Source organism: Apteryx rowi, unplaced genomic scaffold, assembly GCF_003343035.1.
Source record: "Apteryx rowi isolate R43461 unplaced genomic scaffold, aptRow1 scaffold_82, whole genome shotgun sequence".
NCBI lineage: Eukaryota > Metazoa > Chordata > Aves > Apterygiformes > Apterygidae > Apteryx > Apteryx rowi.
The window spans coordinates 208,462-231,388 of record NW_020451116.1 but is presented as its reverse complement, the minus strand read 5'-3'; the positions used below and the strand labels follow the sequence as shown (position 1 = coordinate 231,388).

Here is a 22,927-nt window from a genome sequence, read left to right as displayed (position 1 = left end):
TTTGCATTGGCTGTAATAAACTGCCATCTTCTTGCACACTAGGGTGAACAAGGTCTTCAGGGACCTCCAGGGCCACCAGGACAAATTGGAGAACAGAAGAGACCAAATGACATTGAGTTTCAGAAAGGAGATCAGGTGAGTGGGAGATTATATCCATCTGCAAAGATAAAACTTGTAGCCTTCATTGATTTGGCTAATGTGTACTGATATCCTGCTCACTGTACACAGGTTCTGTTATTTTTCCCAAAGCACTGAATGTTTCCTTTAATAGAAGGCATGTTAGTCATGTTAGTTGAGTTACTCCTTTAGTAAAACAACTGGTCCTACAAAAGAAACTGTCTCAAAGGAAGTTCATATTAACAGTAAAAGCAGTTAAACTCTTCTCATTCCTTGGAACACCCAGTTTGAGCTTTGCAAAGCTGTCTGGGGATTCATATTCCCATTAATTAACCAGCTTTGTCATCTACTGTGAAGAAATTTTTCAAAAATGTTAACTCAACTTGCTACGTTTTTGGTCATAAATGATGCCCTGAGTTTTTTTCTTCCTTTTGGACTGAATAAATTCCTAGCTTCTGGCCTCTCAAAAGTAAATATTGAGCCATACTGTGGCAGTAAGCTCAGACTATTGGTTTGACTTGTATGGATCCTTCCCCACCAATATGTGCCCAAAAGTCATTGGGGAGTTGCCTTTTTTTAAAGTTACTATATTTTTTTTCCTTTCTTCTTCACTGGGAAACATTTTATAGACCCACTTGATTCTGGGGTCGTCATAGACAATCTGAACACTATCAGCAGAGTCATGTGTGCCTGGATTTAATTTTTATTTTAGAAGTTTCTGTAGTAGTTTCAAATACCAGCCTGAGCAGTAGAATGGCTGAGGTAGACATTTTGAAGCAAGAGTTGTCATTTTTATGCTCTAGTAATTTTACAAACGTCACTGTGATGATGCTCTGTAACTGAGCTCCTGCATGACTTTAAACTAACTTTCTTCCATCTTTATTTGGACCATTTTTTTGCTTTCTACCTTTTCATCCCGGCTGACCAGGGAAACATGTCAGAGATAAGAATGCATTGGTAGACAGCAGTGTTTTATTTTGGCAGGGGTTAGGACAATTCTGCTGCCCTTCATCTTGATTGAAACCATTTGTTACTCTCCTTTTCATAAGAATGTTACGCCCCACTAAAGCATATCCTGGAGCTATCCACTCATGCACATTTGCAATGTGAGTCATTCTAGGAAGGTCTCAGTCTACAGTTTTGTCTCTTTTTACTGGTTAATAACACAGAAGGTAAAGAAGAACACTGTGTGTCTTTATAGTTCTAAGAAAACATGAGGCAAAATTTTGACCACACTATAATGAAGCAAAAATTCAGCTGACTTTATTAGGGACAAAGTAATTTGCTTCTGTCATCAAGGATCTCTGAAGGACTAATGCTGACACATAGTCGGAGTGCATTGCCTTTGACCAACATTTACAATGATTTAAAGGTTTAAAGATTTATTTATATTTCAGCATTTATATTGGGTATTTGGTGGTACACAATAATAAAGAATTTTAACATTCCACTTGTTTTTTATGATACACTCACATGATCTCTGATGATTGAAAAATCAAGCATAAGTCTGGGAGGCTCTAAGAAAAAACAGAAACTCTACCCAAAGCTTTTGTGGATTCAGCAGCCTGGGACTTTCTCTTTAAACTAATAGCAAAGAGGTTTAACAACTTGTACAGAGGTGTAACAAGACAAAATAGAAACCCTAACTTTTTGACATGGTGATCCGGTGACACTTTTCTGAAGAGCGGGTTACTGATCCTGATATCCTCAGTCCTCACAACTTCAGCAGTTACCAGCAACCTAATGACTGTTACCCCTGTAATTTCAGCTGGATCTGGTATTCCTTCCTTCCTTCCTTCTTTTTATTATTGTATAGCAGCTGCAGACCACCAAACCAGCTGCTGCAGTGCACGCAGGAGGCAGTTGTGTCTTAGTGGAGTGAATCATCTAGATAAACAGGATGAGCAGTTAATGAAATTTATAGTTGCACTTGAAGATCTGCACAAATAAAGAATATTTGATATGAGCCCTTGCTCTTTCAGGGCACTTAGAAATCTAAATGACAGCAAAAAAGATTCTATTAAAAAAAATGGAGAGACTAGGGAGTGATGGAGGCTTTAACCCTCTTTTTCTTTTGCCCATGCTTGACAGGGTATTCCAGGTGATCCAGGCCCACCAGGACTTCCTGGGCCACAAGGCCCTCCTGTGAGTAGTCCTCTTTTAGTCCTTTTTTGTTGCCTCTGTATCAGAACTGTAAATTCATTCTACTCTGGCTTGTGGGCTCAGTTTAAGATAATGTTTGTGTGTCCAGGGTCTTCCCGGTGGCGTAAAAGGTGAAAAAGGTGAGCAAGGAGAACCAGGCAAAAGAGTAAGTAATTTATTTAATGAAACATTTATCTTTCCAGTCAGTGTTATCTTTGAGAATTAAGCAAATGTTGAATTCAGGTTGGGCCATCAGCCTCTGGGTAAGAGACCTTTTTTTTTTTTTTTCTCTCCATACTCTGGCAAACTGTAGGTGATACATCTGGTTCATGGAAGGTGCTTCTAGCTGTGCATCTCTCAGTGCTTTCTTGATGGAATCAGCTATATGTAGGTCTTAGTCTTGGGGCAGGCAAAAACTACATTTGGATGATATTATCTGTTGCATACGGAAACATTCTTTGAAGTTATTGGACTGTGAAGCAGTGGTTTTCTGTTTCCTTTTAGAGAGGTTCTTCATTCAGTTTTCTATGTATTGGTTTGCCAAGCAGCATGAGACTGCTCTATTTATAAGCTGGTCTGTGTAACTCATTCTTAGTGGATTTACTTGTGAAGTGAGTCACAGCAACAAGTCTCTGAACGCTGCATCAAGACCAAGAGTTCATTTGTCACTTCTCAAGTGACTACTTTGTTTATGTACTATCTGGTGAGGGGACAAGTCAGGCTAGCTGCTTCTAGGGATAGCATGAGTCACCTTGTTCCTGTCTAGATTCAAAAACATCCAGGAATTTGGATTTGTTTGGGTATCACAGCTCAGGAACGCTGAGGAAGGTCATAGAGGTGCTAAGAAGTAGGACGAAAATAACATGGACTGTACCTGCAAAGAAAAGACAAGCTGCTCCCAGCTGAAAGCATTCTGTCTTTTTACAGTCATAGCCACTGAACCCATAGTTTCATCAACATAATGGACACCTTTGAAAATCAAGCCACAGGTCATGCTCATCTTAATTGGACAATATAAGAACCCTGTTTAGGAACATGTTAGTGATAGGTTTTCAAATTTCTATACAAAAGAAAAGAAAGACCATTGAAGAAAAGTTGATTTGGTATTCTCGATAAAATCCTTTTTAGTTGCTGAGATTTGTAGGCAGGCTTTGTTTTGCCTTTTCTATATAAGAAATGATGCAGATTTACAGAACCAAAACTCTCATTATATTTTATGTGTCCTTTTGAATTGTATCCTCCAACTTTTTTCTCTGCAAAAGTATTTTGGAACCACATAAATTTGCAAAGATCTGAAAGGATAAAAATCCTTAGTGGGTGTGGGAGGTGCCTTTTGCCAAAAGATTGCTTACCAACATTTTTTGCTTGTTTTTTATTGCTCTGAATTTGGGCATGGTGCACACTTAAAGTGCAGTTTTGCTGTTAAGTGACTCTAAGATTATGTTTTAGAGTTCCATATTGTTCTGTGTGGCTCAAACCCATGTCAGATATACTCAGAAAAAATGTTAGTATATGTCATCAAATAGCTGGTCCTGCAAATTCACTGGATATCTTCAAGCTTCATTATTTGGGATTTCAACACCATCACTAACAGTAAAGAGTTTGCAAATCATGTTGTACTCTAGTAATATCAGTGTGGTCTCATTATTGACTTCTCAATGATTGAGAACTGATCTTGGCACTGTGGTGAAACTTAATCAACTATTCTAATGATGTTCTACCTCGTGTCCACCATCCATACTGCTTCTGTAACGCCAAAAACACTTGTATTTGTTTTGCCTGTTAGATGGTCTGGAATAAAATGGACTTTGCACTACTTTTAGTGTAGCAATGACAGATCTGTTCAGCAAGAAGGTATGGTTTCAGAAGTCACTTCTTTGAGCAGAATTGCACTTTATATTGTATTGACGTTATTGTTCAGAAAAAATGCATTCTGTTTAAAGGAGAGTTAAAATTCAAACACAGAAAAGTTTGTATTTAATTTCACTGGTCACATTATGTTATTTCCTAATTAAATGTTGTGTTCTAGTGTTTCAGAGTTATGATCTGTTTTCCAAGTAAAGATACTCCTCTATTGTAAAACAAATAAAACATTACATGCAAGGAATCAGCACTAGTTAACTGGAAGACATTATATGCTGTATTCTCACAACATTTCTTTGAGGCTTGTCAAGTTTTTGTACTCTGGTTTTCAAAATGAATCCTCAGTTTAGTAAACTCAGTTGATTATACGTGGTTGATATCTGTGAGGTATTTGTCACAAGGGTTGTGTTCTAGAGGAAATTTGATTTATTGAAAAATGGGAAGTAAGTAACATAATTTCCACAAGAATTCTTTACCACTGAAGATTTTTATTTCAATACATGCTTATGTCTTTGAAGGGAAAGCCTGGCAAAGATGGAGATCCTGGTCAGCCTGGTCTAGATGTGAGTACTTCATATGTTTCTCACCTAAGCAGACTCCTTAAAGGTTTTTCTCCTGATATGGAGAAGATCTGAATGTGATTATCTTTTTTTCTTGAAGGGTTTACCTGGTGGGCCTGGAGTAGATGGTGCTCCAGGAAGAGATGGTGAAAAGGTATGCAGGGTTATTTGTCGTTATTGCTACAGGACCTACAAAATCTGCCATCACTGAGTTCAATTCTGGTTGAATAGTAATTGCATTGCCTATGCTGTTAAAGTGCTGTGGAATATTTGCAGTAAGTCTCTTGTGTGCGATATAAAAAGCACTCTCAATTTCATTGATAGGGTGAAAAAGGTGACATTGGTCCCCCTGGTCCTCCTGGAAGTGTAAGTTGCTGATGCTTTCTCTTCTCCCATTTGGTTGGCAGTGTTTTCTCATCATAATGCTTAGGTGACTGTAAGTCCCATATCTACGTATAACAATAACTGACAAGAAACAGCAAAGATTTCGTATACTCACTAATACAAATGATTGTTCCCTTCTCTCAAGATAGATCCTATGCTCTAGGATTTGCTAGGTTACAAACACAAGGCTAGACCTCAGACCAGCAGAAATGAGGCAGCTTCTCTGAAGTCAATGGACATATATTTTATCCTAGGCATTGGTGGATCAACATACAAAATTTTTCAAAAATTCAGAAAATTGCCTTTGCAAAGCAACACAAAGTTGCTTCTTCAGTTGAACTGAAGTATTTTTTATGGGGAACAAATAATTTTTAGCCTATTCTCAACCATGTTGAAAACTACTGCACCGTGGAAAACCCATCCTGAGCCATTGTTTATGTTGTCACAGTCTGCTGCCAAGATATTGAAATGACCTGAGCAAGAGTTCTTCTGTAAGGTTGCCATTCTCTGTGTCATTTCCCTATGTACTGCCTTATCCACTAAGCAGTCCGCCTGAAGCAAATACTATGGCCCAGTCCCACCTTGTTATCCTGATGTGAATCTGAGTATCTCCTTTGATATCAGTGATGTAACTGTGAATTTGCACCTCTATAATGGAACAGAATTTGATGTCTCTATTCTTGCTGCTTGTATTTAAAACTGTGGAAAGATTTTTAAATCTTTATGAAGAATTGCATGTCTTCAATATGCATTGAAGATGCATATACTTTATGCTGGAGTTATATTACTTCTTTACTTTTTCAGGAAAGGAGTGTGTTGGGAGGGTTTGTTGTGGAACTTATATTCTCACACAAATGCTGTTTGCTTTCCATACAGCAAGAATGCAATGTGCTGTAGGATTTTTAACAAATTTCATGAGAACACTGTGTGGTTTGGCTTTCTTTTGGGACTACTCTTCATGGGAATTTTCAGTGATAATTCAGTGGCATGAGAAAAGCATCCTATCAATGGTATTGGGTTCAAAGTACATTGAACTTTCCTTCCCTCATATCTCTTTACCTTTCCAGTGACACTTTTCTTGGCTTAGTAATTGACAAGTTGTTTCACATTAACACTAACATTAAACGTTAATAGGTCATTTCAAGACCAGGCATTGATGCAGCAGTGGGACCAAAAGGTAGCAAAGGATTGCCAGGACTTCCAGGAGCCAAAGGGGACCGTGGATTCTCTGGTAGGCCCGGCCCACCTGGCTTGCCAGGTTCTCCAGGTAAGAGTGCAAGCATTAAAATGAGTAGTATATTCAAAGGTCTGACCAGATATTTAGCTTTGTGGTCTTTTCACAGTTCTTTTGGCAGATGGACTGAGCAGAAAGTGAAGGCAGAACTATTTAGATCTACCTTTGAGCTTAAAGGGTGGCCCTTAGTTTATGGGGGTAATCTGAGGAATTCTGAACACTCAATTCCCCTGCTATGGTGAGCAGAAGATGCTAATCATCAAGGCTATCAAACGGATCCTAGCTTAATGACCTTGGGGGTAATGTCATGTCACTCACTTGTAACATATGTTATCCATTGCATTATACAGAGAAAGTATTGTGTACCAGAACTCTGGTACCTGGCCATCAAATCTATTCTTTGCTGTATATTGGTCAGTACTAAAGGAAGAGATGGTCTGAATATAGAATGGGAATGAGTGGTGGTACCTCTGTTTATCATTCATCTGCACAGAGAAGTACAGTATGACTCAAATGTTATGACATGTTAATGGTCTTTTTCCCATCAGTCTTTCCATTCATTAGTCCTATTTTATTTCTTTCCTTCATAAACTGTTCACTTAGCTGTTGAGTCTCAGATCAATTTTTCAAACCAAAATCTCTGAAAATGCAAAATGTGTGCATGTCAAAATGTGCACGTCAACATGTAGAGTTATCTGTTTTTTATGCACAGATAGATTTATTCATAGTTGTAGTCTGTTCCTAGATCCCTGTATGAAACATTCACCATCTATAACAAAAATGTTATGGAATACTTATGTGTACATTGAAAGAGACAATCTTATTTGTAGCATGTTATTCATCAAATATTGTTGTCACCTCTACAAAAAAAGTTATTTAAACCCTTGAGCTGTCAACAAACTAAGCTTTTCCCATCTTAGGGATCACAGCTGTTGGGCCTCCTGGCCCTCCTGGCTTACCTGGTGAGAGAGGACAGAAGGGAGATCCAGGTTTACCTGGTGTTTCCATTCCTGGACAGCCAGGACTTGATGGACCCCGGGGATCCCCGGGACCACCAGGTCCCCCAGGACCACCTGCACCATCGGTTCCTCCTGGTAAGTGATGATTACATAGACAGCAAGGAGAAGACACTGAACAGTTTTGCTATTCATTCTTTTTTTAATTCTTCCTCCAAACATGTCATTCATCACAACGAAAGCCTGTGGAAAGGGAATCAAGATACCAAGCTATTCATATACATCCTACAAACCACTCCCAGAGCAAATCAAGATTTTTGTAGGAGAGCCCTACCCTTAGGAACTATTACAGGATCTGGGAATTGAATGGTGTGGATTGTAGCCAGGCATTATCATGCCTCTTTCTGCCTCAAGTTAGCCCTGCTGTGACTTATCTGTGAGATTCAGCTAGGCTGGTGGAGAAGGAATCTTGTCAGACTTGAGGGAGCTTTCAGCCTAGTGGCAGAGAGTAATAGCAGTTCTACAGGGCCCAGCAGATCTGTCCCAGATATATGTTTTTTTTCTTGAGTTGATATTAAATCCTACTTCATCTGACTAATGAAGGATGCATCAAAATTTGCACATAATGCAGATGACAACCACTTTAATGCTTTCTTGAGTAAATTTATCTTTAACAATGTGATCTAATAACTGCTTGGAGGAGCCCTACTAAGAATCGCGATTTTGCAGGAGTCAAAGGGGGTAATTCTTGACAGAATTGCAGTTTTGTCTGATGTATATTCTAGTGTGTGAATCGTACACAGTCACCTTGGGAGTGGGGACTTGGAAGGAAGGCTCTTAGCTGCTTTTTGAGAGGAGGGATGTGGGGAATTGGAGATGGAATTGGGAACTGGAAGGCTGTGATAGAGGGGCTAACACAGTTCGGGGAGGAATCTAGTGTCTCCTACCATGGCACTGGCGTCTTTAAGTCTCCTCTCTCTGGTGGTATTTCATACGCATGTGCTTTTATTATCTGAGGCTAAATGGCAGAATGTAGCATCATAGAGAGGGAAGTGTACAGGCTGTGGGAAGTAGTGGGAGATAACTGAGGTTGTGAAAGAAAGCTTATGAATGTGTGTAACATCACTGATTTTTTTTCCTTTTGAGTCTGAATTACATTGGTGGGTTTCCATATACATTCCTGTCTCTGAATTAACAAAAGTGTTTGGTCTGTGATTGTGTGTGTATATTAGAATATACACACAAATACCACAAAGTACATTTTTGTACTGAATACATGTACTCAGTGCTGCTGTCAGCCTAACACATATTGATCATTAAACCTCTCTTGATTCTCCTTAGGCGAAGGGTTATGTGAGCAGGGGCCTCCAGGTCCTCCCGGAATTCCAGGACAACAAGGCTTTATGGGGGAGCGAGGCCAAAAAGGTGCCATGTCATGGAAATGTTTTTTCTCTTCTTGTTAAAGCTTGTTTAACAGTTTAAAGCCTGCATTAGATAAAGAATAAACGGTGTCTCTTCCCAGTAGGGTTGGGTGCAAATTTTATATGTTTCCATATAAGAAATCTGGTTTTTTTGGACATGGGTTAGTCCTTCATGTAGTGTAAAAGCACAGGAATCTCAAACTGTCTGAGAGTATAACCTATTTGAATGGCCTCGTGCAGATCATGATTAAAGTAAAATGGAGCTTCAGGTTTATGAGTACCTTCCAGGTAGATAGAAACTACCTCCATGTGAAAAAGTTTTATACTTACTTCATGGGTAAATTTGACATTATTTTGTGGAAAGCGACATGGAAATTATAAATGTAAGATTCATAATTTGAATCAGTCAATCTAGAAGGAGTTTATCTGTTTGTTCTCTAACCAAAAGAAAGACATCTTTAATGTGTATCCTTGTTTCCAAAAAGACAAACTTGCAATGAGGATGCTGATATGGGTAAGTGAGAATCTTTTCCTAGCTCAACCGTGGACATCTTAAATGACTTTGAGCATCTCACTTGATTTTATACTCCTTTCAAACAGAAGTATTTTTTTCTCATGGAGATTGTAAGGTTTAGTTAATTAACCCAAATTAAATGTTTAGCTAATACAATGATGAACATCATAGAAAAGTCTGTGCATGAGTGAAATTCCTAAACTTCTTGAAACAGGTCATTTTATTAATGAAATATGTTTAGCCTATTGTTAGGTCAGCTGTGTTTAATAAAACTGTCTCAGTAGTTATTTTGCCCTCTTGGAGTTTAACTAAAGTTTTGGATTCTGGTGTATTGTTTTAAAGTTGTAGTTCGAAGTGTCAAATACCTTCTTTCTGAGGTAAATCTTTTGCTGAGAAAAAATCCACAGTTTCATTCCGGATTATTGAAAGCACGCAAGACTGTTGGTTGTCTGATCCCTAGCAACCAAAAAACATGAGTTTGGCCTTCATGGGAGAAGCCTTCTAAGATTTAAGATACCATAAGACTCCCTAAAATTGTCATTTTGGACTTTATATTATAGATCATTAACAAGAAAGCAACTGCTGTTGAGCTGGATTTTTTTAATGTTTTCTAAGACTTAATGCTCAAGTATGCTTTTTTAATGCAACTCTTTGTAGGTGATCAAGGAGACACATGCTTCAATTGCATAGGAACTGGAATATCTGGGCCTCCTGGGGAGAGAGGACCTCCAGGACCTCCAGGTAGTCCAGGTAAAGCTGTAATCATCACTATTTTGCTAAAAATATTTTATAAAGACACTTTCATATTGTGTGCAACCTCAGATGCACACAATACCAACTCTGATATATAGGTTCATGTCCCATTTTGCCCAGCTGAGGTTGAAACAGGCTGGACACATGTAAAACTATCACTCATTTTTGAAAATCTGGCGTTCCAAAAAAATTATCTGGTCAAAGACAGCCTTGTGCCTATTGAAGGTGAATGGCTTGCTATAGATTTAACTGAAAGACAGAGAAATTAATTTCTACTCCTTCCTATTCCTCAAATGGTAGAGGAGCTGGAGCTTTTTGAAGGTGTGACGTTCTTTCTGACACTACTGATTTAACTTAGAGTTACAAAATTTGTTTTGCTCAAATAAAATCAAGCTGTTCCCTGCCCCCCCCCCCAAAAAAGGCAGACTATACCTTGCCTGGTTTTAAAAGGACTTGGCTATTATACTCTGCAAACAGTGTGCTTGATATTTACAGCTTCTACTGTTTCTTGCTATTGTTTTATCTTTTTCTGCATTACTCAGGTTCTCCTGGTTTTCCTGGACCAAAAGGTGAAAAAGGCCTTCTTGGATTAACTGGCCTTGTAGGACCACCAGTAAGTGGTATTCTACACTTCTTTCTTCCTACACCAGTGTTATGTTCTGCTGGGAAGATAAAGCGTCTCATTTGTCTTATACATTTGGTAGATCTGTGCTCAGTAAATGTGAATTCTATGTCTAATACTTCTTTTTCGTCTCTAACTACTTTGAACCTGTAATTCTTATATTATGCCAACCTCAGAAGGGAGGTGAAAACAACCTGAAAATGCTTTTTTTTTTTTCTTTTTTTTTTCTCCACTCAGGGATTTCCAGGGCCCCCAGGTGCCCCTGGGAGACCTGGTCCTAAAGGAGATCCAGGGGATGTCCTGACTTCTCCAAGAATGAAAGGTGACAAGGGAGATCCTGGCTTCCCAGGACCTCCAGGTCTTCCTGGCATAGATGGCACTCCTGGACGAGATGGACTGCCAGGTCTGCCTGGCCCTAAGGGGGAACCTGTGAGTTGCATTTTATGCTGTCTTTGTTTGGACAGATGGTTTGGGAAGTCCTGGATGCGTTTGGAATAATGCAGATAGGAGGACTGGCCAATGCACTTTTCTCTGAATGTGAGTAATGAAATAATTGTCTCCAGTAGATGCCAATCTAGTAATGATAGACAGGGTAGTCTCTACAATCTGTCAGTGCCTCTCTAAAAATAAGCTGAGAGACTCCTCTTGGGCAGCAACAGATAGGCCCTTCTGCTGTTCACCTGTGTAGCTCAAAGAATTAAGTAGCCAGATTTGGACCTTATCTCTAGCATGTTGGTAAGATGTTGGTAACCTAATGGCCTTGGAAGTTAGAAGGACGGAAACTACCAGAGAGTTTCAAAACAGAAACAGTGAAACACTTTACTCCTTTCCTAGTAAATACATGCTGTTCTTTCCCATCCTGCTCTTCCTCCTCTTCAGGGCAGTGTTGCATTCAAAGGAGAAATGGGAATTCCAGGTGACCCAGGAATACCAGGTCTTCCTGGAGACAAAGGACTTCCTGGACCTCCTGGTTTTGGTCCCCAAGGTTCACCTGGTGAAAAGGGCATCCAAGGTGTATCAGGTCGTCCAGGACCTCCCGGAGTTCCTGGTGAGTTAATCTCTGTGTGTTCTTGAACAAAAGCTTTACAACCAAGTTGTGTCCATTTGGCTCTGGAAAGTTCTTAGAACATTGTGCTGGCTTTTAAGCTTTACTCAAAAGCAGTAAAAGACTGCATTTATAAGCTCCCTTACTGAAGGTTACCACAGAATCACAAAGTGAGCAGAATTTGTACCTTAGCTATAGGCACTTAACTCATCCTTGCCCTGACCTCTAGAGAAGTTTCTCCTTGATTTACTGTAGTGGAAACACACTGCAACTACCATCTGGCTTAAGCTTAATGGTGGGCAGTGTGACTGCACTGTTGTGCCCTTTCTTCAAAACAAAAGTTTGCTTTGAACAAGTCTGCTTTAAAATTGAACACTTCATTGTCAACTACACAGATTATGATCAAGTTCTACTCCTGTCAGCTATGGAACATGCTGTTCACATGATGGTACCTAGGAGGAAGCTAAAAAGTGACTTAAAGAAAACTGTCTTAATATAAGCAATGCCTCTAAGCCAATAAATGCTGTATAGGTTTCAGGTGGGGTATAACCTGCTGGATAAAGTTTTGCTGGTGTTTAAGTTCTTTGTAAGCTTGGGATGTGGCTAACATCTTTTCTTTCTGCTCAGAAAAGCAAGAGAGAAAAGAGACTCCCATTGAGTGATGCATATTTCCTCTCTTTGGTCTCAGGTCCAAAAGGTGAACCTGGTCAGACTATTACAGAACCAGGAGTACCTGGCCTCCCTGGTCCTCCAGGCAGAAATGGTGACCCAGGTCTTCCAGGTAAAGCTGCAACTAGATGTCCAGGGAATTGCAAGAGCCTTTCTTTCTGATTGACTCTTGATAATTACACTGATTTTCTTCTTTCTACAGGGGATCCTGGTCAGCCAGGTCAGCGTGGCCTGCCAGGCATCCCAGGTGTGAAAGGAGAGCCAGGTATTCCTGGCATTGGACTTCCAGGTCCACCAGGCCCAAAAGGTATGTTTGCAGCCAAGTATTGGCTAAAAATGGGGACATTTTGAGAGTTGTACCTCTTCACTTTGTTCTAGTCAATTAACTTACATCTTTAACAGGATCTTTTAAAAAAATGTTTACCTTGAAGTTATCCATCTTTATATTCTGTCAGAAGCATCTGGAAAAAACTCTCCTGAGCTCTTATTTCTTTGTCCACTGTACTATTCCTTCATGGTAGCTTACATTTTTCAATAAACCATGGACACAAAAGCATATTGGAAAAACTTTGGAAAATGATGGAAGTTTGGGCTTGACTCATTGTCAATAAATGATCTCCACATGCTGTCACAAGATTTTAATATTTCTGGTGTGAACTGTTTGTAGTTATTATGAGAGCACAGAGGATGGGGAGTGCCCCCTTCTGAGAGGAATCACAGATATCCTCTGTGGCAAAGACTGTATACTCAAAGTCATCTTAGCCAAATAGGTGCTCCTCAAGTATGCTTGAGCTAGCACAGAACCTCTTTTCAGAGATTACTTTTCATGGTCCCCAAGTATTTCTGGAAGAGCTGTTCTAATGCTCTCTGGCATCCTCTCCTCTGCTGCCCTAACCTCTATGTCATGTGTAGGTTTCCCAGGTACTCCAGGCCCCCCCGGAGCTCCGGGAACTCCAGGTCGCCCTGGTCTAGATGGACCTCCTGGACCACCTGGTTTCCCAGGACAGAAGGTCTGTGTTTGCTTGTTTACTGTAAAACTTCACTTTCTTGGAGGTTCTTATGCATAAGTGGGAAGTTCCTGGGGAGGATTTTGCCTCTTCTGGTCATCTTTTCATGGTGGAAAAGTCACATTCTATATCTGAGGTTTGACCAAGAGTAGGAAAAAAAAAATTGAACTATAAGATACTGGTAATTTTTTCTTCTCTACTTTAACATTTTCAAGAGAGGATAAACTTGGAACCTTCTTTTTTAAATTTTACTGCTACAGGGGGATCGTGGATTTGGAGTTCCAGGACCACCTGGATCCCCAGGACCACCAGGCTTAAAAGGAGTTCAAGGGCCCAAAGGTGATACTGGCTTCCCAGGAAACCCTGGTCTCCCAGGAAGAGCAGGTTTTGATGGAACTCCAGGGCCCAAAGGTACAGAGAGCCTTTTCTGTTCTCTGTTGAACTCTAAACACTGCAGACATGCTGGGAGTCCTATGGCAGTTAAATATAAGCAGTGCTGATTTTGGAACAATTACGTCAGGATCCCTTCTTCCAAAGTATAGACCCTGCATAAATGGAAGTTTGTGTTCTCAAAAGGCAAGCAAGCAAGGGAATAAATAGCAATTTGTGGGTTAGTACCTAAAAGTCTTTCATCTAGAGACAAATTTATATCAAAGTAGATGTAAAACAATAGGACAACTGCCATTTTCATGCCCTCTGCTTCTACATGCAGAGTGTTAACAGTTCACAAATTGCTACTGTTAATTGCTGCCTGTATTATACTGCAGAGTGTGCCTGGTTTGCTAGATAGCATCTGTTGGGTTAGACATGGATTATGATGCAAGAATGTGTCTCTGTGTAGTCTAGAAATGTAAACTGCATGCATTCCGTGCAGAGTGAGAGCAAATCTCTGGTTTGTCTTTCAGAAATAGCTTTCTGAAGTGTGTGGTGTTTGGTTTTTTTTTTATCCTGTGTCAATTTTATATTTGGTTACATCCAAGGATCAGATTTCAAGTACAATGTGAAGGCACCACTCTACTTCTGAAAGCAAGTATCTCTGACCTGAGTTCACTGTTGAACTAAACAAGAGTGTTCTTTTAGGTGACCCTGGACCAAGCGGACCACCAGGACTTCCAGGCCCACCAGGCATCCCCGGTATTGGTGGCCAAGGTCCACCTGGACCTCCTGGACCTCCAGGACCTGTTGGTCCACCAGGTAAAACTCACATGACTTGTACTCTTTGGTTATTTCTGACATATACCAAGCGGTACATGGGACATTGAAGGTCCCAGTGAACAAATAGGCAAGGAAGGACAGAGACTTTATGTCTGTTGGCTTGACTGTCTTGCCAGTCAGGTCGGCAGAACTTTGTACATCACGTTTGTTACTGAAGTCAAAAGTGGAATTTCATTCAGCTCTGCCTTTTACACAAGTTAGAGAGGTCTCAAGGATTAAAAGACTGCTTTTGGGAGAGGACTTGGAGTCTCACTGCCTCAGCAGGTATTCTAGGAAGTGTTGTAGTAACAAAACCTATAGGAAGGTACATTTATTACAATACTCTTTAGGACAAGACAAAAAGGGGCAATGTCACTGCAGAGGTTTTGGGGATACAGAAGAGGAGGAAAGTTGCCTTTAGCTGTGTGTACTGTGCTGTCTTTGGAAAGAAACATAAGTACACCATTACAGAGCTTTCAAACGGCAAGATTGTTTTTAACTTCGGAAGTTGTTTTCTGGCTTACCAAACTATTCCAAATTCACTGGGTGAGAGGTATTTTTAAATAACTAGAAATTTCATTACTGGGTTTGGAAAACAGGTAAACAAACTCCTATTTAGTGCTAGTGGTCCTCTCTCTACTTACGTGGCAAGTACAAATTCAGGGGGCTAATTCAGGTTCTCCCTGACATTGGTAGGCACTTTTTTATTATTTTCAGTGGAAGCTGAAGCACAATTTAACTCAGTTAAGGGGAAAGGGAGGAAAATACGAGTATTCCAAACTAACTGGTTCTTTATTTTGACAAGGAGAAAATATTCTCCAAGCATTGATTGTGTTAATGAGAACTTCTCAACAGAAGATGTCATACAAATTCATCTTGTTACAAGCACACCTGGAAAAGAGCTTCAGAATTCCCCCTACAAAAACTTCTGAGTTCTGGGGTTCATGATTCCATCAAACACTTTGTTCGGCAAAACCAGGAATTTTATGAGACCTGATAGGTTTAAAGTAGATTAACAAAGTAGAATCCAAGCATTGTGATAATCAGGAATATGTCTCAAAACAGAATTTGATTGTCTTTTATCTAAAATGACTGCTGACGGATGAAGATAGGAACTTGTTCCATCTCTGTGCACAAAGGGTACATGTGCATGCATGTACATCATTGTATTCACAAAGCTTGTTTAGGAAAATTTCTTTTTCCCTACACTCAGTGAATGGGCTTGCTGTGCACCAACTCCTGACGTTGCAAATGCGTGGCAGTTACCACAGTTAGAGTATTCTCTGTGGATGTGAGCATGCCTACAGCTGAAACATTTCAAAACCCATCTGTTTCTTGCCATGCCTGTACGACTCTTCACATCGCATGTCTGTGACCTACACTTCTTGTGTTTCTGCGTGCCAGCACTGGGGCTGGCATTGCACACAATGCATGCTGGAAAATTCATGGCCGGCTGTGAGAGCATGGGTCACAGGATGGCTGATCTTGCTCAGATCTTTATGAAACTGGAGCTGAGATCCAGCAAAGTGCTTAACTTAAAGCTAGGCAAGTGCTTGAGTAAGTGGGCCCAGGGTGCTTAGGGGTTCTGTTTAGGTTATTACTGGGTCATGTTTAAGTATGTTTTTTTCACTAGTTTCCCAATTGGGGAAGGAATATGCGGTATCACCAACAGCAAGCCTTGAATGTGCTCAGTGTTAAGAGCTAGGGACGGAAGTGGTGTGAACAATGAGCACACAGGTTCCCTGAGCCAGTAGGTGGGCTCACTGCCTAACCGACTGTGCTCACTATACTGTCCTGAATTTAAAGTTGTATTTGGGACTGAACCGAGTCAGAAAGCAAACTTGGGTTTGTTTGCTGGGGAGAGAGAGTTTTAGTATGGGGATTGAATGTTTCATTCAATCCATGTTCTTTTTTGTCTTTCTGTAACGTTTCTTCAGGTGTTGGCCAGAATTTGATTTCATGTGATCACTGATTTATTCTGCAAAATATCTATTTTGACAAATGCAAAAATATTACTAGTGTCAGTGGATTGAAATGGTTATTGTTTTGCTCTTCATGTCTGTGCTGACTAATTATCATGGCTACTAACAGTATGATGGCTCTGGAATCTAGTGCATGGTTGAAGTTCCCACTGGAGAAGTCCGTGTCATTTCTCTTGGCATTGCTAGTTGTCTGGTTTGTGCAATGTGCCTAATGCTCCCATCACCCACGCCTTGGTTTTTTTTCTGTCTTACCAGTATATTTTGACTCTGTTCCTTTATGCAAGTAGAGTAACATTTCTGAAGCTTTGTTTTTCAGGTAATTAGGCAAATTCTTGAAAGCATTTCCCTGTTCAGATTTTTCTTTCTTTGCACCACTATTTCTTCCAATTGTTTGCAGCACCTCAACATCATTCTTTTTTTAAATATACGTCAAATTACTCTAGAATTTATTGGGTTGTCTGTAATACTGTTAAGTATGATACAGTCAGAGATTTAAGAACCAGAAGGGAAATAATGTGAATTTCTATTAGAAAAGTATCTTTACCAGCTATCCTAGATGGTGAAAAAGTTTGTCCTATTACTAGATTATGTATGGTTGTCCCATTTTGTTCCTCTTGCTGATAGAGACCCCTTACACACAGAATATGTGCAGTCCCTATCCATCCTCTTTATTGTTTTTTCTCTGCAAAGTAAGCAGTTCCATGCACATGACACCATAGTTTAATGCAGCGGTAAGCATTTGCCAAAGAGGAGCATGCTTAATATTCACAACTGGAAGCCTACAGCCTACAAAGTCAAGAAAATTTTATCTGCCTTTTTAGCATGCAAAGAGCAAATCCTGATATCACTCCTAAACTTATTTTTGCAGTCAAGAGTAGGGATTGCCATCTGTTACAGTGTAATAGTGCCTTATTCATGGGATTTTGACTTTGTGTGTTATCATAATCTCAATAGAGAGACTACACTAGAGCATGTAACATGCAGTACACCATCTCTGCAAGTGTAAGGATGTAAATTCATGTAATRGAAATGGAAGAAATAAAAAAATATATTTAATTATATTTTTGTGTTATAAAATAGAAGCATCTTTTGAAAATCCCTGCCTGGAGGGGTTTACAGTAATGTAATTCAGATCAACAAGAAGTTAACTGGTAGGTTGTGCTCTGGTGTTTAAAAGGCATCCAAGCCTGTATCTGGTAGTTATGGTTTTGTGTAAGAAGCAGTTTAGAAAAAGAGTTTATTCTTCAGTTGCAAAGAGATGGCTAGATAAGGGACGAATTTTTTTTTTTATGAGATTATATCATAGTATTTGAAAATATTTCACTTGATTTCTTGTTTCTGCATACAATGGTGGCTGCATTTGGAAAAAGACCTCCAAGTTTCCTTACAGTCTGGTTTCTTTTAACTGCATTAGTGTTGTATTCCTCGTACTTAGATCTGTTTTCAGTAACTTTAGGGTAGGTTTTTTGTTTTTTTTTTTGTTCTAATCTGTATGTGCTTTGTTTTGTTTCCTAACTTAACGACTATTACAACTCCTTACTGCTACCTGTCCCAACTTCCTGATGAACTCTAACTCGTTGGCTTTTGAACCTCAGGTTCCCCAGGTACTGTGGTTTCTTTACCAAAGACTTTTCTTAACTTCAAATTTAAGAATTATCTTTTGGTCAACTACATTTCAAGAGTGAACATCATCACTGATATACTGCACTGAAGGCAAACAAGCTGTCTGCTTGCTTCAGCAGTGCCTTGGGTTCAGTGTTGTTAATATTAAACAATACTGAGCAGGTTTTGATAATTCATATTTTTCATTCAGAGGAATTTAATGCAATGCAAAATTTTGCTATCCTTGAAAAATATTCAGCTTGACATTATCCTAGAATATAGTAAAATGGAATCATTAATGGAAATGTACTTGTAAAAATCACTATACTTAATAATAAAATACAAACTAATCTAATAAACCTTGCTTTTTTTGTTTTTATTAGCAGACTTAGATGATTGTTGAAAAGAGAAGTTGTTCTTTTCCTTTCGATAATTTATTAAATTGCATTTGCTACAACTTGATAAAATTTCAGTAGTGTTTCTCTTTAGGAAAATACAGCCTTTAACTCCTGGGAAGCCATGAATATACATGGCTTTAGAAGAATTGCAGACTTTCCACCAGTACTAGGAATATATTGTAGATAAAACTTAGCTGTTCCAACAGTACCATGCCCAGAGACACACAAACCCCAGTCTTGCCTTACTTTTTGCTAAAGGATTGTGTTTTAACTACATTGTCTAGGGTTGCAGGGCATTCCAGGAGAGAAGGGGGATCCAGGTCCTCCAGGCTTCGATGTTCCTGGTCCTCCAGGTGACCAAGGAACTGCAGGATATCCAGGACCACCTGGTCTCCCAGGGCCTCAGGGTTCACCTGGACCACCAGGCCGGGATGGAATACCTGGATTTCCAGGTAAGTTCACATTTGTTACCTGTGGACAAAAGGCAAACTGTAATTACAGGTGGATTTTCTTTATCCTTGGGCATGCCAGCTTAATGAGCTTCACTCTTTATCCTATCCATTTAAAGTTGGATACATGTAACTTACGTTTCACGCTTAATTTTTTTTTTAACTATAATAAAATTTGTTGCATTAAAATCCTTGTCACCTCTTCACTCCTCCCCTTTACTCTGATACAAATGTTCTCCACGTTATTCTGCTTCATAAATTTCAAACACGAGTTCGATTATCTTTGCAATACTTTTTTAGTTTATTTTTGATATATTTTTTCTAGCCACTGATTTAGAAATAATTCTTTTTAAGAAGGTAATTGCAAATACTATCAGTTTGATTCAGCTCGTAGTCTTAAACATTAATTTCCTTATTCTGTGTGTCAGAGTATTCAGTTAAGACAGCCTGTTTCTCCCTCCGCAATAGAAATCGCAAAATTTAATTCTGAGAGTCTCTCTTTGCATAGATGGGACAATACAAAGTTTCTGTAAATAGTATATTTATAATTGTCTTTTTGGTTTTCAGTAAATACAAGTTTGCTTTAAAACAAGTATTTATGTTTCAGGTCTAAATGGAGGTCTAAGCTCCTACTGAAAAAAAAAACCAGTGCAATGCAAATTTTCTTCTCAGGACTTAAGTATGAAAAAGTTGGTACTGCCTTCAGGTGTAGTTCCATCTGGTCTAGATCTATAGAAGAACTTAGTGCTTGTAATTGCCTTAAAGCATCTGTCAGGCTCTATATGCATGTGCTCGTTAATAGTACCGTAGAGATGCAGGGAGGTACAAGTATTGATAGGTTTGGGGTTTTCGTTCAGACTGACACTGGTGATTCAATGTATTTAGGTGCCAAAGGCGAGATGGGTGTCATGGGAGCCCCTGGTCCTCCAGGGCCTCCAGGAACTCCTGGAAGAAATGGCCTTCCTGGCTTGAAAGGTAATCTTTATTTAATCCTCCCCTGAACAGAATGCAGAAGGCTGATTTCTGTATCCTGTGTGGAAAGAGGCTTCATAATAGTAACATCTAGAATTTCATTACTGGGGAAATGCTTGGGTTATCTTCTTGACTGTGCTGATGTTCAGAGGTGCTTTGCAGCTTCAAGCCATAACGTTTTCACTAGTTTTTTTAAGGATGTAATGAAATGTTAGCTATTTTAAATATGTGACCTCTGGATTGGTGGCAGTGAAATAGGGCCATATTTCTGTAGTATGGTGTAAAGTCTGCTTCAAACAGAAAAGAATCAGTAGCTATGGGTTGTGAAGTCATCCAGATGAGCTCTATATGCATCACAGAGAAATGTGTTCTTTTTACATTCTTTCAAATCCTTCACTGGAGGTTAATTTTGAAAGAGTTTGGTAGGAAAAAACCCTCATCTCCCTGTAACAAGGAGGCTGTGAATCCAAAGCTGCTATAGCCATTGCAACTCCTCCATGATAGTGGTACAGTATGGTGGGGCTCTCGGAGCACTCTCAGTGTGGGCCAGACAGGCAGCTGTTTCCTCTGAGCTGGGCTGATCAGAGCTGACCAGATGCCTTCTTGCACCATACAGATGTTCCTATGCAGTCCCCTTGCTCAGCTTTGCTCCAGGGCTTAATGTACTATAGAGAACTTTGCATAAACTGACTGCTCATTCAGTAAACTCCACCTTCATGAATAAATCATGACCTCCCTATGTAATGAAAAGCATCAGAATTATATTAGCCTACCCTATGGATTATATTTTTCCCTTTTGTTGTCTGTCCCTGCTGTAGGCAATAATGGATTACCTGGTCAGCCAGGACCTCCTGGACCAGTAGGACAGAAAGGCATCAAAGGTGAAGCAGGCCTGCCAGGCCCTCCTGGGAAAGTTGATCCAAAACAGCTGGGAGCAAAAGGAGAAAAAGGCGAACCGGGTGTTCCAGGTACAGAGCTCTGCACATGGCTGTGGGGTGGGGTTTGTCTTCTCTAGATAATAGTGACCTGTGACTGAATCTATTATAGTTCAGTCTTTCTTATGGAAGAAATAAACTCAGAATAAAGAGCAAGATTCTGTTATCTTATTTTAGGCTATTTTTAAAAAATGATTATACAATCCAGTTACTCTGTATAGTTAGTTTGCAATGTCCTCGTTCATTAACTGCTACTATTATATGGCATATATTATAATAGCACTAAGGTGTTCTCACCAGGATTAGGGTTCAGTCTTCTAGGTGTTACGATGAGAGATGGTTGTCAGGGCTGCTGTGCTGGCTGCATTCCTGCTGTCTCTCAAGCCCTTAGGCCTTTTTCTTGTAGGATGGAACTGCACAGGTCACCTACTCATGCATTGCCTCTGGATTCCCCTTTTGGGTGTCTCTTCAAGCTACCCTTAGCTGAGCTAATGTCATCTCTGGCTTTGCAGAGTCTGTTCTCATGTGTGTTTCTACTCAGGAAGTTGGAAGTCTGGGAGGTTTTCACAGCTCACTCAAGTCTGCTTGCTCGCTCGCTTTCTCTCTCTCTTTTTTTTTTTTTCTTTAAGGTGTAAAAGTTCAGATGTCTCCTTTGAACTCTCATTTAGTCTTGAGAAGAGTAAAAATATTCTACCCTAGGGAGAACCTGAATGTCTTTCACTAATGTTGGCCCAGCCGTTTTTGTGCTTGCTTACTTACTGTATTAATTTCTGTGAAGCCTAGGTAAGATCTTAAGACACTTAGCGCTTCCTTTTTTCTCTATTAAATTAGAGCTGTGGAGGGTAGATTTAACTATGCCTGCAGGACAGCACAAAGTAAGTGTATGGGATGATAACCACATAGTTTTTGTAAAAAGTAATGCAGATATTTTAGCAGATTTTTATAATGTCTCAGTCCCAAAGTGCTTCCTGTGCAGCAAGAAAATTGAAAATGTGTATGTAAATAATCTGAAAGAATGTACAGGGGTTAGCATGGAGTCTGCTCATCACCGAAAGACAGTCCCTTCTGGGTGAAGTATACCATTAGTCATAAAGCTGTTTCCTCTATTTACAGCATATTGTCCCTGTTCTGTAGTCATCTGAAACTTTCCAGAAGCAATATTTTGTGTTCTGTGATACTTCCTCCTGGCTAAGCTAAGGGGGGATTGTAGTTACTGAAGAAAAATCTCTGTTTGGAATTTGATTCACATATGTATACATCCAATCATTTAATGTACAAAAAAAAAATAGTAGTAATAATGATAAAATGCATCTTTTGCCTTAAAGGTATTCCTGGTTTATCAGGACAGAAAGGTTATCAAGGTCTCCCAGGTGACCCCGGCCCACCAGGACTTAGTGGCCCACCAGGTCCACCAGGATTGCCAGGTAAGTAAGCAAGGTGTTAAATGGACAGTTTTGATATGTAAAAATTTGTATGCATTTTGATACTGTGGGGTTGGGGTGTAGATCAAGATATGCCTAAGCAAGGCCTAAGGATTTACACTTAAAGCTGCAGCGCAGCTTTGGGAAATTTTAAATCATTATCCAAACAGCATGCTTCAAGCTCTTTCCTCCTAACATGCCCCAAAGCAGTTTTGAGTTATTGATTCCTCTGAAGATTGGGATTGCCTTTGGGATGACTGGAAAAGTGCTTGCTTCTTGGATAAGCAACAAGACTTGCCTCTTTTGCATGCTTATTTCTTATATTATTAGTCACACTTTGCATAATGAAGATATTGTGAAGGCTAGCTGGATGTCACAGCTTTGCTTTCAAGAATTTCAGGGATTAAGAAAAAATAACTGTTTCACAGTACTTCTTCCTACAGCTATAACAAATCATCTGAAATCTTGACACTTTGCTCACTGTTTTCTGCCAGTAATATGAGGATGTAGGTCTTGCTCTAGATATCTTGTTGAGCTTTGGGAATTTTCCTAACCATCCAGGACTCAAACTAGTTTGAGCATTGTAGGTCACATTTAATTCCTAAATAGAAGCTACTGAATAACTGTTGCAGATGAGGAAGAGATAATGTTCTCATTCTGCAGAACAATTCATGAGAGACTGAGTCA

At 39.6% G+C, this 22,927-nt stretch overlaps 1 protein-coding gene across 1 annotated transcript in view; it reads left to right on the top strand.

The window, feature by feature from the left end:
- Positions 1–22,927, top strand: part of COL4A5 (collagen type IV alpha 5 chain) — a 47,266-nt gene that overhangs the window by 4,117 nt on the left and 20,222 nt on the right. The window contains exons 7-29 of the mRNA XM_026089554.1: positions 43–135; positions 2,209–2,262; positions 2,369–2,425; positions 4,641–4,685; positions 4,783–4,836; positions 5,007–5,048; positions 6,201–6,333; positions 7,221–7,394; positions 8,598–8,681; positions 9,849–9,941; positions 10,487–10,557; positions 10,804–10,995; positions 11,446–11,614; positions 12,300–12,392; positions 12,483–12,587; positions 13,193–13,290; positions 13,548–13,698; positions 14,368–14,481; positions 18,059–18,067; positions 18,748–18,915; positions 19,798–19,887; positions 20,703–20,852; positions 22,145–22,243. Coding sequence (XP_025945339.1) covers positions 43–135; positions 2,209–2,262; positions 2,369–2,425; positions 4,641–4,685; positions 4,783–4,836; positions 5,007–5,048; positions 6,201–6,333; positions 7,221–7,394; positions 8,598–8,681; positions 9,849–9,941; positions 10,487–10,557; positions 10,804–10,995; positions 11,446–11,614; positions 12,300–12,392; positions 12,483–12,587; positions 13,193–13,290; positions 13,548–13,698; positions 14,368–14,481; positions 18,059–18,067; positions 18,748–18,915; positions 19,798–19,887; positions 20,703–20,852; positions 22,145–22,243 — 2,338 coding nt within the window. The remainder of the gene's footprint in view (positions 1–42; positions 136–2,208; positions 2,263–2,368; positions 2,426–4,640; positions 4,686–4,782; positions 4,837–5,006; positions 5,049–6,200; positions 6,334–7,220; positions 7,395–8,597; positions 8,682–9,848; positions 9,942–10,486; positions 10,558–10,803; positions 10,996–11,445; positions 11,615–12,299; positions 12,393–12,482; positions 12,588–13,192; positions 13,291–13,547; positions 13,699–14,367; positions 14,482–18,058; positions 18,068–18,747; positions 18,916–19,797; positions 19,888–20,702; positions 20,853–22,144; positions 22,244–22,927) is intronic.